Here is a 16736-nt window from a genome sequence, read left to right on the forward strand (position 1 = left end):
CTTTTAAGTCTTTGTTCTTTGAATTTTAAGAGGAAAAAGTAGCATATTAACAGTTTTATCTGTTTAGCGTCCACAAAATATTGCAATAAATATCATACTGTGAGATGTATATTGTGAAAATATCGTACTGAGAGATTTGGATATTGTTACATCCCTTATCTTGAACCTCCCTGCCATATCATGAGCTTTCCCACGATATCGCTATAAATATCGTACCGCGAGGTTCATACCGTGATGATATCGTATCATGAGACTTGGATATCGTTACACCCCTAACAAATATTAATAAAAATTGTAACTGATGAATAAGGAAATGCACGCAAGCAGTAACTTTAGCACTACAGCACAAGATTAAAAAGCCACAGCAAGGATAGAAACCAAAACTTTGATTTGAAAAAGAAGTTATTCTAGTTCTTAATGAAATCCTCCAAGAAAAAAAAAACATCATAAAAATTATCATATTCTTCTAGCTACCCTTGGTGACCACACAATCTTTTGCTTTCTTCATGTTTCCCATTTGGTTACAAAAGATCTTATAAAAGCTTCCACTGCAACAAATGATCTTCATGTGATTAGTTATGAATAAAACCATGGCCAAATGAGAAGGAATTGAAGTGAAGCTCATTAGACTACCATTTGTGCCATGTTTTAGCTGCAGCCAATGTGTAATAACCATCTGTGCCATTATTATTTGCTGCTGCCGAAATATCCCAGTTAATATGACTCGATCCAGACTGTTATAGGTAATTCATATATAAGCCCACGGGGTTTGAAACAGCTGCCATGAAACTTATCTAACTATATATATATATATTTATAATCAGTAAAATGGGTATGATCAACTTGTTATTTATAACGATCAAGTGTGTTTGGGCAAGTGTTTGGGTAAATTGTATGTGTTCTGGCTCAGGCAAAGGTTAGAAGGACTTTTATCTGATATGTTCCTCTATTTTAAAGGATTCAAATCTTTAGTTTAGAGGGCAAAGGAACACAACAATGCAGTGCGGTATTTAAGGTTACAAAAGTATCAAAAATCTAATACTAATACTAATCAACACTCAAAGTAGTATTCAACAAGTTTTGATAATAAAAAAACAAATCAACAAAATGAAATCAATGGGACAGAAATTAGGCTTTTCTGATTTGCTTTAGAATGATCTTGAGCTGTGTCAGAATCATAACAACATATATCTGGATGACTAAGATAAGACCTCATGGTAATATAAAAGAAAGTACCATTTAATATTGAAAAAGACACTCTACCAGAGGTGGGGACTTGCAAGTCATGACTTGGACTTGAGTCAGACTTGAGTCTTGATCTTTAGGACTTGAGACTTGACTTGATAAAACAGACTAAGACTTGGGACTCGACTTGGACTTGAAGCTCAGTGACATGGGACTTGACTTGGACTTGAGTCCTGTGACTTGAGAAGACTTGATGCTTCTCTTAAAAAATATATGTTTTTAGAAAATACTTTTATTTTTACAGTTGATAAATGCGGTGTTGAATTTTACACAAACAAACTGGAACATGTCCCTCCCACTTTTCTATTTGTTATTGTGGAAGGGACTGAAGTACTGTGATATGGTATCCTCAAATGTACTACAGTAAAATATAGTACATTACAGTAAAACAGAGGGAACTACACAGAACACGATCCATCCATTTCAGTGCAACTACATGACAAAATAACTGTTTTTAATCACTCTTAAATCTGAATTATTTCTGTTCTGATCATAATAATTCAGACTAAGATCTTGTCTTGTATTTCTACAACTCTTACATAAATACTCATATATAAATATACCATGACTTAAAATTCATATAAATTGCAAAAATCTAAGCAATATTTGGTGCTTTGGTTTAAAGATTTGAAATGACTTGAAGCTCAAAGCAGACGATTTGGACTCGACTTGGATTTATGGGCCAGTGACTCGAGACTCGACTTGGACTTGCCTGTATTTGACTTGGGACTTGACTTGGGACTTGACTCGGACTTGACAACGACTTTGTCCCACCTCTGCATTCTCCTGTAATAAAGACTGTTTTTTTTTATTATGGTTGTGGTATCAAAATCAGTACTGAATACCTTAGTAACGAAATTGAGATTGAAATTTTATTATTGTGACAACACTAGCCCTATTACCAAAAGAAATTCTAGTTTTCATTTGAGTGTAAATCCTTCTAAATGTCATGTTGTACTTGCTTTTCCCAGCTGTCTCTATGCTGCTGTCCAACATTGCACTGATGGAGCTTTTGCAGACCATCATCTCCTCCTCTCCTTCCCCAGCTTCAGCAGCCCTTCTGTGCAGCAGCCACCTCCTCCTGTCCTCTCTCATTACTTTGCAGAATCTACACTCTGCTAAGGTACTCACCGCAGTCCAGCTTTTCTTTTATCACAACATGTGCAGAATCAAGGTCAAAAAGCAAGGTTTGATCTATTTCCTGATGTTGTAACAGTCAAAAAAATGATATATTTATAAGGAAAGTCATCAAGTCCATTTGAGATAAATACACTTTGAGGCTGCAGTTCCTTTGAAATCCTTTCATTAAGCCTTCTTGTTTCTTGTCTTTTATATTTTAAGGTCCATAAAAGCATCAGTTGGAGTTTGGACAAAGCCATGCAACTGCTAGTTTTTCCGAAAAAGAACTTTGACAGTCTCTTGCTGGGTAACTAAAGCAACATTTGTGCTATGTCTGATTTTCTAAAACATAAAAGACAGTAGAGTCAGTTTTATTAGGCTGCAAATGTGGATACTCTTAGGGTTAAAACCAAACCGTGTGCTCGATTTAGACCCACTTTCATTACCTTTCACACACGAATCGTCCTGCCGTTCTTGTGTCTCTGTCTGTCAGCCAGATAAGTGGGCTGTCGGGCTCCATGTGATGCATCGCCTCTTCCCTCTATCCTTCCATTCATCCCTCCCTGTCGCTCTCTGCCCCCTACACGACCACTAATTGAGAGCTCCCTCCCCAGAGAGCTCTAATCTGAAAAAGCTTGGTCTAAGTGTAGTTTAGACGGCGGCCTCAGATCACACTATACTTTACGTCTTATTTGGCGGAGTGTGTCTCTTACTCGCTGTCCATCACTTAGCTGTGTTTTTCAGACATATTTCTAGCTCTGCCTTTTACCACCCTGCATTAGCTTTATTATACCCCATCAATCTTAACTGACTTGCTCGCACTCACCCTTCTCCACAAACAGCTCTATACATTAAAAAGGTGTGTAAAGCATATGTTAGGATTTAATTCTCTTAGTTAGTTCCTCTCCATTTAAATTATTATTACATATACACAGATTTTTTTATTTTGAACAAAGACTTTTGATGAGTAATAATGAGTACCACACTTATATGTGAAATTGTAGCCTAACATCTTTCCGCAGTCGTCTAGTGATACTTGTGTCTTTCTCCACAGTGAGCTACCTGAGGCTGCTGCAGGCGCTTCTTGATGTGGATTTTGCGTCTCCATTGCTGTGTGTTGGCACTGCTCCCTGCCTAGTGGGCCCCAGACCTCTTGGGGCTGAGGACGGCGCTTTGTACCCACTAGGGTCAAAAGGAGCCCAGTTCCTCTCCATGGCTCTCTACGAACTACTTCTACAGGTTGTGATGTCTCTCTAAGCAGGGTCACACACCACATCAAAGTGTCCATGCACCGAAAGTAACTCATCAAACAAAACTGCAAACAAGCACCTAATTAGACACCATCCATGTGGGCATTACAGGGAAAAAAATTGTAATATTTTACTCGGTACAAATGTTAGTAATCCGCCTTACAGTGCATTTTTAACCTGGATTGAAGTGGTGGGTTTTTAGTTTTTCTTCGTACAAACTGGCTTAAATCACCACGATATCAGCAGCGGTGAAATGCCATCGTTACGGTTCCGAAAATTGGGATGGGCCCGGAGCTGCCCCCACGTAGACTGTCAGGTAACCGTGGGCGAAAGAGCCCAGCACAGGGCTAATCGCAGCTGATGCCCGATCACACTTTGTGGACACCCTGCTCCGCGGGCTCGGGGCTCTCTCAGGGACAGTCCTAGATTCTAAATCCTAGTCCAAGATTAGCCCTGGTTTAGGCCTGGTTTAGACCTGGTTTAGTCCTGGTTTAGACCTATTTTAGTCCTGGTTTAGTCCTGGTTCAGTTCTGGTTTAGTCCTGGTTCAGTCCTGGTTCAGGTCTGGTTTAGTCCTGGTTCAGTCCTGGTTCAGGTCTGGTTTAGTCCTCAGCGAGAGTTATTTTAGTGAGAGTAACTTAAACATAATGCAGTAGTCGTGTAATGCCTTACATTTTAAATGCAGTAATACTGTAATGTAACGAAATAACTTTGAAATGACAGTAACAAGTAATAAATTACATTACAGTTTTGAAGTAACTTACCCAACAGTGAACGCCATGATTTGACACCATGGTTGAAGCTGAAAAGTTTACCTGCAGTGTGATGAAATGGGGTTTACTGGTTCATAACAATGTATCAATAAGTCACTTCAAACTACTACCATCAAAATTATCTATAATCTATAGAGAGTGAAGAAAACAGATGAGATCAGGCAGAGATAAGAGATGCTCCAGCCTGTGTCGGAGACTGTAGTGCTGAACTAAGCTTTACTATTATGGTTCAGCACATTTTGTCATCAGGAAGTTGATTTAAGAAATGTTTTTCTCTTGGATGTATTTGGCTCTGTGTTCCCTTTGGTGCCCTAGCTTGGCAGCTGAAAAACACTACTGGATTGGAGCACCTTATTTTTATTCTCATTCTTTTCTCTCTTTGCTTTACCAGTGGAGCTCACTTACTCTAGCCCTTTATCCCAACTTTTAGATCCTCTTTTCCACTCAAGGATTACACTACAACTCTCCCTAGTCTCCTCTATATCCGCCTGGCCTACTTCAGTATTTTTGGACACACAACATAGCGCACCGCTCACTGCCAGCCTCACTTCTGTGCAAGAGGCATACATTATTAAACCCTTATTTAGTTACTCTCTCTGGTATTCCCCTGGTTCTTTTTATTTCCTGACTGCATTTTTACAGACACCAAACATGTCCAGGAGTGTATGCATTTTTCTGTTGTCTTTTATTTGTAGTAGATTTGTGTTTAATGAGAAAAATTAAAGCCTTTGTCTAATACTAACATGCATGTTTCAGAAACATGAGGTCTTGCTTGGAGCCTCAGTGAACTGCCTGAGCTCCCTTTTGGGATTCCTAAAGAGAAAAAAAACCCACTACAGGTATAGTCTACACATACCAATAAGAGAAATAAAAAACAGTTCTATGCAATCCCTTACAAGAATGTAAGTATAGTTATTTTTACCACACCAGAAGGATGGTTGGTTCCAAGAGAGCCTTTTTGAAAAGTGTTGTTGGATTTTGTCATACAACATTGTCTTTGAATATGTGGCTTCCAAGTTTGCTTTCAGACAGAGGTTTCTAGCTCTTGTAGCAATTTTACTTTAAAGTTAGTTACAGTAAGCTCCCTGAAACATTATGAATCTTAGTGTGTATCAGCCCTCAAATTCACAATTGGCTATTTTAGGTTAATGGTAAAATATATGTTGAATATCAAAATACTAGAAAACTAGTGTATTTTTTCAGATGTTATTTTTTTTTGTTCATTAGCTCGACATGTTGTGTGCCAGCCCTGGTGTCGTTTCTTGCTCTTCTGCCTGCTTGGCTCTGAACAAAGCAGCCTCCTGCATCCTGCCACTCTCCAACTGATCACTCTGGTGAGATGCACACATTACTAAAAAAAAAAAAATACTTAGTTTTACCAACCCCACCCTTGGTATATTTTATTTACAGTCATTGAATGCTCGTGTGGGATTGGTGCAAACTAACCACTGCATTGTTATGAGCCCATTGCTCTATTTTCCATAAACTTATTTTTTTCTCTGTAGTTGTTTGGAGTCTACTTAAAGAAAGATAATTAAAAAATATTTGTATGCATGCTGTGTTTTTTCCAGTTGCTGAGACACAGCAGCACAGCGGTACTGTGGGAGCCTGACCTGCTCAAAGTGATGGAGGTTGTGGAGAAAGTAGGAGTGAAGGAGCTCGGCCAGGAAGCAGCAGAAGCCCTCAGGCTGCTCCTCACACAGGTACACAAAGCTTTCATGAAGGACAGAGCATCACACAACACAAGAATAACTCAGGAGCAGTGATAAAAATACAAAATATTCACGTTGCTGACTCTACACCATTTACATCGTGCTAAAACTATGATCGACTGGGTGGCCCAGATAAGCATTGAAATTTAAAAATGAATGCAAATGCCTCAGGCATCAAGAATAGCTCTGAAATTTCCAGTGCTAATGTCCCAATACTGTAGGCTTTAGGGAGATGGTTGGTTGGAAAATAAGTAGGTTTTGTTTTTTTTTTGTTTTTTTTTCTGTATATTTCTATATCTAGCCATATATACTTTGTGTACATTAGCACTAGGATAGTCGTAAAAGCCTCATCGAGTGGCCTCAGATCAAACTAGACAAAGGGTTCTGAGCAGTACATTCAAGTGAGCCAGTGTTGGGAGCCTTTAGCTAATCACAGGTCTTTTCAGTGAGGGAGATATAAATCCAGCCACAGTGACAGCTGTGATGAACAGTTACTGTCAGGGCTGTGCCAGATATGTCTTTACTGCACTGTCTATACTTTCTGCTCAAGAGTCTTGGCATTTCCTCAAACCAATGTAATTGAACCATTTTTTGGGAGTTTCACTGCCAAACCAAACAATTTGAATATGTTGGTGTTTGTTTCTTAATCAGTTCTTACAGCTGTAACCAAAGGGCCAGATTATAACTCTTATAAGGTGGTTTCTTTTGTCTTCTGACACTACTGTCCTTGAAGCCAGTATGGAGATTGCCTGCAATCATACGTCTCTTTGGTATTATGTGCATCAGGTCCTGGTAGCATAAGTACAAGTATAAGGACGTTTGTCTTCAGTGTCAAAATCACTTTTCAGGTTAAACGTAACAAGTTTGGTTATTCAGTTGCTTTAAGGTATATGCTTCCAGTTCAGCTGAATTTAGTTTTTGTGCCCTAATTCGTAAATGTTACTACAAGTCAATTCAAAGGCAAAGCCTTCTAGATGTGTTATTATCCAAGCTTGTATGCTTGTATTGTTAGATGAAGAGAGCCTATGCTGAGGATTTTTAGTGGATTGTTACCTTCCCAGTATGAGCATAAATAAGATCTGAGACACAGAAGCAGCCGCAGCCACATCCCATTGTGTAACTGGGATTTGGCATCATATTGGACCAGAAATGTGTTTAGTATTCTGAAAGTAGCTCAGAATCAGAGAGGTGACAGAATGATGGCACACTCTGCAGCTCCCGGCACGGTGTGCCAGGCTCATACACACACGGCTCTTTGCACATCTTTCTGTCAGCGTGAGCGAGTAGCCCAGAATGTGTAGAGACATGAGACAGTTTAGGGAAGGCAGGGTTTAATATGACAAACATACTTCTTACACTGGCTGGAAATGGTCGGGGCCTCTCACTTTTGTCAGTGCCCCCCATGTAAGACTCTTTTACTGTCATGTTACTTTTATATAGGTGTATGATTTTTAGTGGCGCTTTGCTGAACATTGAACAATGTTAACATAGTCTGCTAAATATTATTCAGTCAGGACTAAATTTAAACCTTGAACACTGTGAAAAATAAACCAAATTTTGGGGGGCAAATTAGAGGTAAATGAGTGCTTCAGTGGATAAAAAATATTTGGCCACATTAACTTAATTTTCATAACCAGGGTAGAAAATTCAGAAAAAACTACACTCACAACTGAGGAACATACCAAAAATATATTTATTACTACTACTTGGAAATATTTGCCTTTTTATACATTATCTATGCTGAAATTATAACTATTCTGTGATGTTCATGCAGTAGGTCGCTACTAGGACTTATTTCTTTCTTTAGCTCTTTCAGTGCAAAGGTCTTTGACAAAAACAAATATACACGGGTCTGTTAAACAAATTTGACTTTTAGACATTCAGTTTGATTGTTGTTATATCACTGAGTCAGAAGGTAGATTGAACTTCTTGGTGAGTAATAGCACTGGATTTTGTGCTTGTATTAACTTTTGGTGAAAAAGGTGTTGAGCAGCAGGTCTGCAGGGGACAGTGAGAAGTGAAAGATGACAGTACTGAAAGATAACAACAGGAGCAAGGCACATTGGCTGGTCTGAAATTTCCAGCTCTTGGACAGAGATACCTGAATAAAAGTACAAAGATAAAGCAGTGAGTAAGACACTCAGCAGTATAGCACACTTTGGTAATTAACACCATTGTGTTTTCTTCCCTATTATGTATTATATGTAGTATAGTATAGTATAGTATAGTATAGTATAGTATAGTATAGTATAGTATAGTATAGTATAGAGCTCTGTGTAAAAGCCCTATAGTCATCTTGAGATTGACACTCTAGAGGATATCTGTAGGGTTTTGTCCTTCAGATCTCCATAGACCTTCTTGAGTCAACATGACCTTTATCATAGCCTTCTCTATCTCTTTCTATTGTGATCCCTTTTCCTTTCTCCTCACTGTTGTGGATATTTTTCTCACTGTGAAATATTTCTAAAATGGCTCATTCTATTGCAGACAATTGACAGGATTTGTTGGAATTCTTTACAAATACCGTTAGATTGGCATTTGGGGAGTGCACATGTTTAAAATCTTGGATTTAAGTTCACTCTCAGAGTGTACACGGTTCATGATTCTTGTGAATTGTATTATTCTCTCATTATTCTCTCATTGCATACAAGTACACTCAATTGCATACAAGTACACTCAAATTAGAGAGTACATTTTTTTCATGCTTGGTAATGCTGTGCTTAGTAAATCCCTTTTAAGTAAGTATTTTTTTATTTGGTTCTTCAGTGCAATGCAGTTTTTGGACAGCAAAAACATTCACATTGTGGCATGCTAACCTGTTGCTTAATATTGGTGAAGTGTCAATGCAGTTCTTGGCCTTTGTTTTGTTATTTTGATTATCATTTGTATTGTTGCACAAACCTCATCCTCCATCTGCCTCAAACTATGTCTTGTTCTTGTTCTTGCAGATCCTGCAAAGCACATTGCACCCACCTCCTACAGAGCAGGACAAGCTACGAGTGAGAAGCATCCTGGAGTCCCTCGGCCCACAGACAACAGACAACATCCAGTATCCTTCAGTGGAAGTCCAGTCACACGTTTAGGCACACAGCGTCTGCCTGTAGGACCACTTAGATACATGGTTTCCCTATGAAACAACCTATAAACTATTGATTCTGCTTTGTCTGCATTTCATAATTTTTTGTGCTATCACTCTTTAGTTGACAGCATTCAGGGCATACACGGAGTACATGAGGTTTGAGTAGCTCATTTGATATCACCTTCCTGTAATTATAATTATAAATGTATTATTATTTGTATTAGTAGTAGTAGCATTAGTAATAGTAGTAGTAGTAGTAGTAGTGTGTCGTTGTATTATTCCTTTAATATGTGTAACATGATTTAACTTGTAACTAACTTGATTTATTTCCAACTCTAATGTTCACTATGATTTTAAATATTGTTAATAAAATAAAGAAAATATTGAAAGCGTTTGAAAATTATAACTGAATTTATTATCATTATTATTATTTTTATTGTACTAGCATTAAGAGCATAAAATGTAATGTAAAATGACTGGGTGTGGATGAAGCGGAACGCACGCACCCTGCGCTCCGGCTGTGTCCACCGCTAAACGCTCCGTGCAGAAACCTTCCTCCCGTGTGTTGATTACTCGCTCGCTGTCATTCGTTCAGAGCGAGCCCGCCGGTGTGATCGTGGCAGTAGTGGAGTGGAGCAGTGAGAGCTGTATGTAAATGAACACCTTCACCTCGGTCCTGTTGTCAGCTGAGGGTCTCGGAGGGACAAAGTGACTGTCCCGGTCACGCGCATCGCCACGCTGACCTCGAAACGATTCGCGTGGAGGTAGAAGCTGTGAGGAGAGGAGAGAGGCTCTCCATAGGAGGGAGGCTCTCCATAGGCTGTCCGCCGATCGCCGCTGTTTTCTCTACGTTACAACACGGTGAGTAAATTGCTCGATTTTCCGGCTTGGCGTTCCTCTCTTTATCGCTTGGGATGTCTGCGCTGACCGCTGGCTGGCATACATTCTGCAGGGCATACAGAGCTGCAGTGGCAGTATCACTGATCAATGGATAATGTACCAACATTTCCAAACATTTCGCCCCTGAGAAAATCTTACATAAGTAATGGGCAGACATAATTGTGGTGTTATGTCATGATTACTATTATTGAAATAAGTCCGCTTTGATGTAGTCTAGATGAACTCCTAATTACAAAGTGTGTGTTGACAGCAGGTCAGGGAGAACTTCTGTAATTAACAAATAAAATGTCTAATTGATAGTCCACATGACAGTGATTATTCAGATATAGCCTTCAGCAGGAGCATTACGCGCGTCCGTGGCTCTGCTGAGTGTGAGTGATGACAGAGGGAGAGCCTCACTTACCCAAGCGCAGGGAGGGATGATGCTCAAACCCCCCGCAGCAGGCGCTCAGCCCGAGGGAAATCTGGCTCTGCTGCTGCTCCACATCAAGCCGCTTCATCTGGGTAACCCTCCCACCACCACCACCTCAAGGGTCAGCGGCTGCCACTTGGAATAAATGTCACACAATTGCCTGCTTAACAGTGGAGTCCTATTGCCACACTTGATTAGGAATTGTTTTTCTATCCCCTGCTTCTCCGAATATGAGAGGCTTGATGTCACACCTTATTGGAGAATATTCCATGAGAGTCAGTGTGATAAGAAGTCTGTCAGTGATTAGATACCGTATGTGAGCCTACTCGTATTTCCCTCTCACAGGAAATCAACACCCCCAAAAAGACAATCTCGTGTAAATATAAAGATACCTGAACTTATTTGGATTCAGCAATAACTACAAGCAAGTGACACTCACAATATGAACCAAGTACTCTTTCCTTATGAGGATTAGCATGTCAGGAAAATAGGAGACCTAGTTAGTCCAACAGGAGACAGCACTCATGAGGCTCATAGGGATACTTGGCTGTTCACCTTGTCACTGTCATATAGAGGCACAAATCTCTTGCACTTATTTGTCAAATATGTCATTTCTTCTTTTCAGCTCAGCACAAGCTACAAGGGCTACTTCTTATTAAAATTTCTGTCAGCAAGTTGTTCTGCTGCCTGTAGTGCAAAGCCGGTGCGCCTGTTTTCAAGACTAGGCCTATTGCTTTTGCTTTATTTCCCAGACCACCCGCTATAATGCGCCCTGCCGTATGTCTGCTTTTAATGGATGCATTTAGACTCATCTGTGCTGCCTGGCCACATTAGAGGTGATTGATCCATGTTTTTAAATGCGTTACTTCTTTAAGTCACTTGTATGTGCAAAGAAGTTAGTTGAACATTCTGTTGACAATAATGTAATATGCAATGATAAGCACGTCATCAGCAATACCCCCATACTAACGTGACTCTCATACTATATGTCATTAACCCAGTTGAGCCCCTGCCGCTGCAAGAGAAGGCTTTCTCTTGCTATTATAAAGAAATATGGAGGCTTTCGACCAGCTCTTAAAGATATTTAGTGCTGCATTTTCTCAGAAGGCTGGGAAGCGACCCAAATGATGTTCCCAGAATGCACAAATTGGCCTTAATAATCGAACATTGTCTCCACTCAATTTGTTCTCAAAAAACACATTTTTTTGCTGACAGTGTAACTTTTTTTTACTAAGAGCCTGTGAGAGGCCACAGGATACCACTTAAGCTATGGAAGTCAGAGCTGTCAGGTAGAATCTATATAAAATGTAGTTACCTTAGCTGAAGTTGTGGCCCTAAAAAAGAATCCCCTGATTTTACACTATCCCAGTTCTGAACAAGTACATGGGTAAATAACAGTGAGCATATTCCTTTCTCCTCTAATTCACAAGATTCTCAGAGGATCACATTTGGTTTCATTTAACCCAACGTTCTTTGCCATCTATATTGCAGAATTCTGAGTTTTGCATGTACAACAAATCCAGCGAGTTCCATTAGGTGCTCTTTATCATCATTCTTGGCAGTACGCTCCTCCTCTGTCTTGTACTTTGCACTCTTTTACATTTTTTGGTATTAGGAGCATGTCTTAGCTGGAGCAGATAACTTATTCTCCAGAAAGCTGTTGTGTTGTAAAGATTCTCCCTGCGTTTTCTGATTCATTATTGGCTCTTCAGATCGTATTGCCCCAAGCCAAACCTGAATACCCTTCTGTGCCCTGTCGATAGAGTAGTTGATGGAGTGATTCCTAAATTATTCATGAATTATATGCATTTTTCCCTGTAGGGTTTTCATTAACATTGTTTTCTGCCGTTAGTAATGTTTTCCAACAAAATTAGCATTCATAAATCTTTTAGTTGATGAAAATCTATTTTTACTAATTTTTCCACTCAGCCTTCCATCACATTAGAATCTCAGAGGGACTGAGAAAAAAAAAAAAACAAGACTCGGTAGTATATAGTAAACACACTTCACTAACTCAGTTTATGCCAGCCTTTGCAATCTGTGGCTATTTAAATATCAACTTCGCTTTTATTCAATGCAGTTAATCTTGCAAACTCAGTAAAAAAAAAAGAACATTTATGTAATAATGTGTTTTAATTATTATTATTTTAAACATTTACTCTCAAAAAGTCCAGAATGTCACTTGTTTTGAAAGTGGAGTGTGGTTACCTAGATTAAACATGTCTTTCATATCTCTGTAGTATGCAGGTTGCGATTAACATTTTCCTTCTCTGTAAGTCTTTGACCACTGAGTTCCATTATGTTGTACCGTGATGTGACATGATGGCTGGAGCTATTTTGGACCCACCGTGGCAACAATAGCCAGTTAATCACAAGGCTAACACTGGCAGGCAACCTTTCTGTCTCACATTTATGTCATTCACTTGAGGCATTGTAGATTCGCAATTTTGGTTTCAACTGGAATATAACCCTTTTTGATACAAAGTGTGAAAATGGCACATTTTATGGTGACAATGTAACATTTAAATTTCCTATGATTGCTTTGTGGGGGGGGGGGGTTATTCGAAACAATAACACAATATAGTATTTAAGATCACAACTTGCACTTGCTGTCTTTCAGAGGAGTGCCTCTCTGCCTGCTGACCATGCAGAGTGTTGTGGCAGTGCTTCTGGCTCTTGCCGCTGCTGCCTTTGGGTCAGTGGACACAGACGTGCACAGGCCAAGACAGGACTCCAACCTGGAGATCTGTATCCTTTCCATGTAGCTCTGTTCATGTCTACAGTCGTGTGTGTGTCAGTCATGAGAGAAGAATAAAACATGCTCATGAATATTTGAGACATTACAGTGTGAGCTGTGTCCATCTGGAGAGGGTGTTATCCTCCTGACCTCATGTTGTCAGACAAGCGGCTGTTTGAGACCAAAAGGAAAGACCAGCTGAATGCACTGAAGAACCTAGTGGAGCTCAACGACATCAACCAGCAGTACAAGATTATTGACATCATGCTCAAAGGACTTTTTAAGGTACAAATTGTCATAGATGCAATGAAGACCTAATAAAACAAACCAAACTCACTACTTGGCTAAAAAAAAAAAAAAAAAAAGACTTGACATAAAAGTATTTTCTCTTTCATCTTTATGTTTCTATAGTAATTTCCCTTAAGGCTGCTATCTATGCATCTCATTTTGAAGGACAAGTACCGTACCGTCAGCATTCTTTTGTAGCACATGTAGAGAGATAAGATACTTTATTCAACTCTAAAGAATGATGCAGAATATTAACATCAGTCAACTATTTTAAAATAACAAAGCACAGTTCACTGCAATGACTGCTCAGGGAGTGTTTTTTGACTCCATTAACTTCAAGTTAACTTGATGCTTAAAGTGACCATCCGTGGTTTATTAGATTTTTTTTTTATCCTACTCCCTCACTTGGGCTTTGTTCAGGCTCATCTGTGCTCTTTGGTCTCTTTGGTTATATTGCAGTAACATAGATAGCACCTAGTGGTGTTATGTCAGATTGCAGCATGGCGAGGTTGACCAGTCTAATTACAAATGGTAGCTTTAATGTGGTTTATGTGTTTTGTTTTCTTGAGAACTAAAGTTTTGTTAATCCAATCAGTGTGTGTTTATGTATGGTGAAATACACATTCAGAATGCATAGTATATTTATGTATAAATATAGAATCCCTAATTCTAATTTACCGTAAAATTAATAATGAACATACACCATAATAATAATAATTTTACACTTAGGTATTGGAAGACTCACGACAAGTGCTCGTAGCAGCTAACATGCAACCAGACGACCCATTCCCCATGGACGACAAGATCAAAGAAGGTTTGATCCATTATTATACCTTGATAATTTACCACTGCCTTAGGTTTTAGTATAGATATTGTAACCACTTTTTATCACAAACGACAACCCCCAGCCTCTCATATTGTGCCAGACAATAATACCAAATACTTCTTTGTCTAACAGCTTACTCCCATGTGGTAGAGAATACAGCCTTTTTTGGTGATGTTGCATTGCGATTCCCACGAATTGTTCACCACTACTATGACCGCAACGCTGACTGGGGAGGCCTGCTGCGATGGGGGCTAAACTTCTGTAACCAGACAGGTGTTTTCACCGGAGGAGCCCACCAACATGTTCTGACGCTCGTAAGGCCACTGTGATTAACCCGTTTATGACTGTTGTTTTAGCAACTCAAGAAAATGTGAAAATTAGTAAGCATTTGTGTAATATTTAACTACAGCATCACATACATCTCATTATTGAAAATATAAAATTATCCATAAATATGCAAGTAATTGGTTTATTCTCATAGCTGTAGTGCTTTTTCTATAGTAAGTTTTTTGCACAACAGTGCTTGGTGTCAAAAGCTGTTTTTGGTGTTTGATAAAAAAAAATTAAAAAAAATAGCACAGTGGTTTTTAACATCTAACATAATAAGATGTGTGAATAAACAGGGAAGTGCAAACTACTGATGGATAGTCATGTGAATGAGAAGTGAACCCAGATGTTTAGTATGAATCTGTGATAACATTTTTGTTGACATCTCTATTGGGTTTTAGCTGAAATGTGGACATCTGCGCTGACTCATGTAATGCACCATTCTGAATGTTAATAAGTAAAGTATATGGGGTTTTGCTTATTGTGTGGGTTAATGAACTAAACTTTTGCGGGATTAATCTGTGACCTAAGAAATGTGCCAAGAGGATTATACTGTGGATTAATTCTCAGACTAACAGCAGCGCATTTATTATGCACCTGACCTAGTCTTCACTTTGACTCAATAAGCCTGTGTTTTTGATCATCTCTCAATTTCACTCAAGTTGGACTCAGAGGCTGTTAAACTGCAGACAGTGCACAGTAACAGAAATGACTGTGTCTCCTTTTTATGCCTTTGAAGAAATAAGACGGTCCCCTGTCTGCGGCTCCTTCTTTGATTTGTCTGATCTGGTTTTATTCTATAGATGTCACAGGAATTGGGAATAACAGAGAAGGCTCCAGACTTCACAAACCCGTACCGGACAGAGAGAGACGATGTAAGTCACACTGCGGACACATAATACTTCAATCAGCATAAAAGTATAAATTAGAATTTGCTGTAATGAGTTGGAGATTATGGACATGATTATTCATGGACTTTGACTAGTATTATCAGACCAACATATTGTTGAAACATTGAGTATTATTATCACTCCCTTTTATTAGGTTTGTAACCGCCTGTATTGCTGTTTTGTTTAAGGTCCTCCATACAGCTGAAGCTTTCCAGAAAATCCTCAGAGAAGAGGAGAAGAGGAGACGGAAGGAAGAGAAGAGGAAAGAAATTAGGAAAGGCCCCCGCATTTCTCGCTCCCGTTCTGAGCTATAGCCCTGCACTCTCGTACACAGAGCTAGGGGAAAACCTGGACTGGAGGAAACGCACAGTCCACAAGAGCTGGTTTGACATGCAGACTCTAATGACAAAGAGGGGAGCTGTCAGCGCTCACACAAATGTCAGGTGCTCTGTTAAAAACTGACGAGAAACTCTCATTGTGACAAAAACTGGGAAGAGGGTGCCAAGGTTAGTCATTTGGACAAAAGCCTGCATTGCTGAACTCCCACTATCGTTTATAATTGGAAAATCCAACTGGAGCCGCCCACAGAACATCAATGCAGAAGGAGCTAATGAGGGAAACAAATTTTTTTATAATGATTACATAATTGTGCTTTTGAACATGACTCAGTTTAGTAAAATATATTTGAATCCATATTTTTGCAATTAGCATTTTGTGTTTTGTGGACTGAAACAGCTATTACTTTCTGTGCATCTTTTAGATTGGCTTTAGGATGAAACTTGTTAACAGAGAAATGTACTCATTGGTTCATAGGCTCAGTAGCAATTTATGTATGTTTTAAGTTTTGTTTTTTTGGGGTTTTTTTTAGATATCCCTAGTGGTGTGTGTTTTTAATTACTAATTACACACAATTTTCCAAGTTATAGGCCTTCATTTTGTGACTTTCACCATTTGTTGTTTACTTAATCCTTAAAATAATATTTGATATTGGAAAGTAATTATATTAAAGCGTATGTAATTATCATAATATTATGACTGTTATGAGATTATATGTATAGTATATTATTCAAAGAAAGAGAGTTTGCTGCAATGAACAAGCCATCGGATTTATTGAAATAAAGTAACTATCTGAAGTCCAAGCTCAATCAGTGTGTCCCTGCCCCAACATACCTCTCCAAT

At 39.0% G+C, this 16736-nt stretch overlaps 2 protein-coding genes across 2 annotated transcripts in view; both read left to right on the top strand.

Moving 5' to 3' along the window:
• The window catches only part of LOC129408721 (meiosis inhibitor protein 1), a 28145-nt gene extending 18729 nt beyond the window's left edge, over positions 1 to 9416 (top strand). The window contains exons 25-31 of the mRNA XM_055153082.1: positions 2217 to 2368; positions 2587 to 2671; positions 3419 to 3603; positions 5143 to 5230; positions 5614 to 5720; positions 5958 to 6089; positions 9047 to 9416. Of these exons, the coding sequence (XP_055009057.1) occupies positions 2217 to 2368; positions 2587 to 2671; positions 3419 to 3603; positions 5143 to 5230; positions 5614 to 5720; positions 5958 to 6089; positions 9047 to 9181 (884 nt within the window). The 3' untranslated portion in view covers positions 9182 to 9416. The remainder of the gene's footprint in view (positions 1 to 2216; positions 2369 to 2586; positions 2672 to 3418; positions 3604 to 5142; positions 5231 to 5613; positions 5721 to 5957; positions 6090 to 9046) is intronic.
• Positions 9417 to 9728: 312 nt separating this feature from the next.
• LOC110162411 (coiled-coil domain-containing protein 134) lies at positions 9729 to 16702 on the top strand. Its single transcript, XM_020927304.2, has 7 exons — positions 9729 to 10038; positions 13110 to 13237; positions 13390 to 13511; positions 14244 to 14328; positions 14473 to 14654; positions 15471 to 15542; positions 15746 to 16702. The coding sequence occupies exons 2-7, from the start codon at positions 13135 to 13137 to the stop codon at positions 15869 to 15871; spliced, it is 690 nt and encodes a 229-aa protein (XP_020782963.1). The 5' UTR covers positions 9729 to 10038; positions 13110 to 13134; the 3' UTR covers positions 15872 to 16702.
• The last annotated feature ends 34 nt before the right edge of the window (positions 16703 to 16736 follow it).

Source organism: Boleophthalmus pectinirostris, unplaced genomic scaffold (genome assembly GCF_026225935.1).
Source record: "Boleophthalmus pectinirostris isolate CB_2022bp ecotype Guang Dong unplaced genomic scaffold, ASM2622593v1 HiC_scaffold_17, whole genome shotgun sequence".
In the NCBI taxonomy this organism is placed as follows: Eukaryota; Metazoa; Chordata; class Actinopteri; order Gobiiformes; family Gobiidae; genus Boleophthalmus; species Boleophthalmus pectinirostris.

Bases quoted from the DNA above. Each gene is read 5' to 3' on its own strand.
- LOC110162411 (XM_020927304.2), top strand. From the start codon at position 13,135: ATGCAGAGTGTTGTGGCAGTGCTTCTGGCTCTTGCCGCTGCTGCCTTT. The intron at 14,329-14,472 runs GTTTGATCCATT...TTTGTCTAACAG, and splicing joins GGACGACAAGATCAAAGAAG to CTTACTCCCATGTGGTAGAG. The intron at 15,543-15,745 runs GTAAGTCACACT...GTTTTGTTTAAG, and splicing joins ACCGGACAGAGAGAGACGAT to GTCCTCCATACAGCTGAAGC.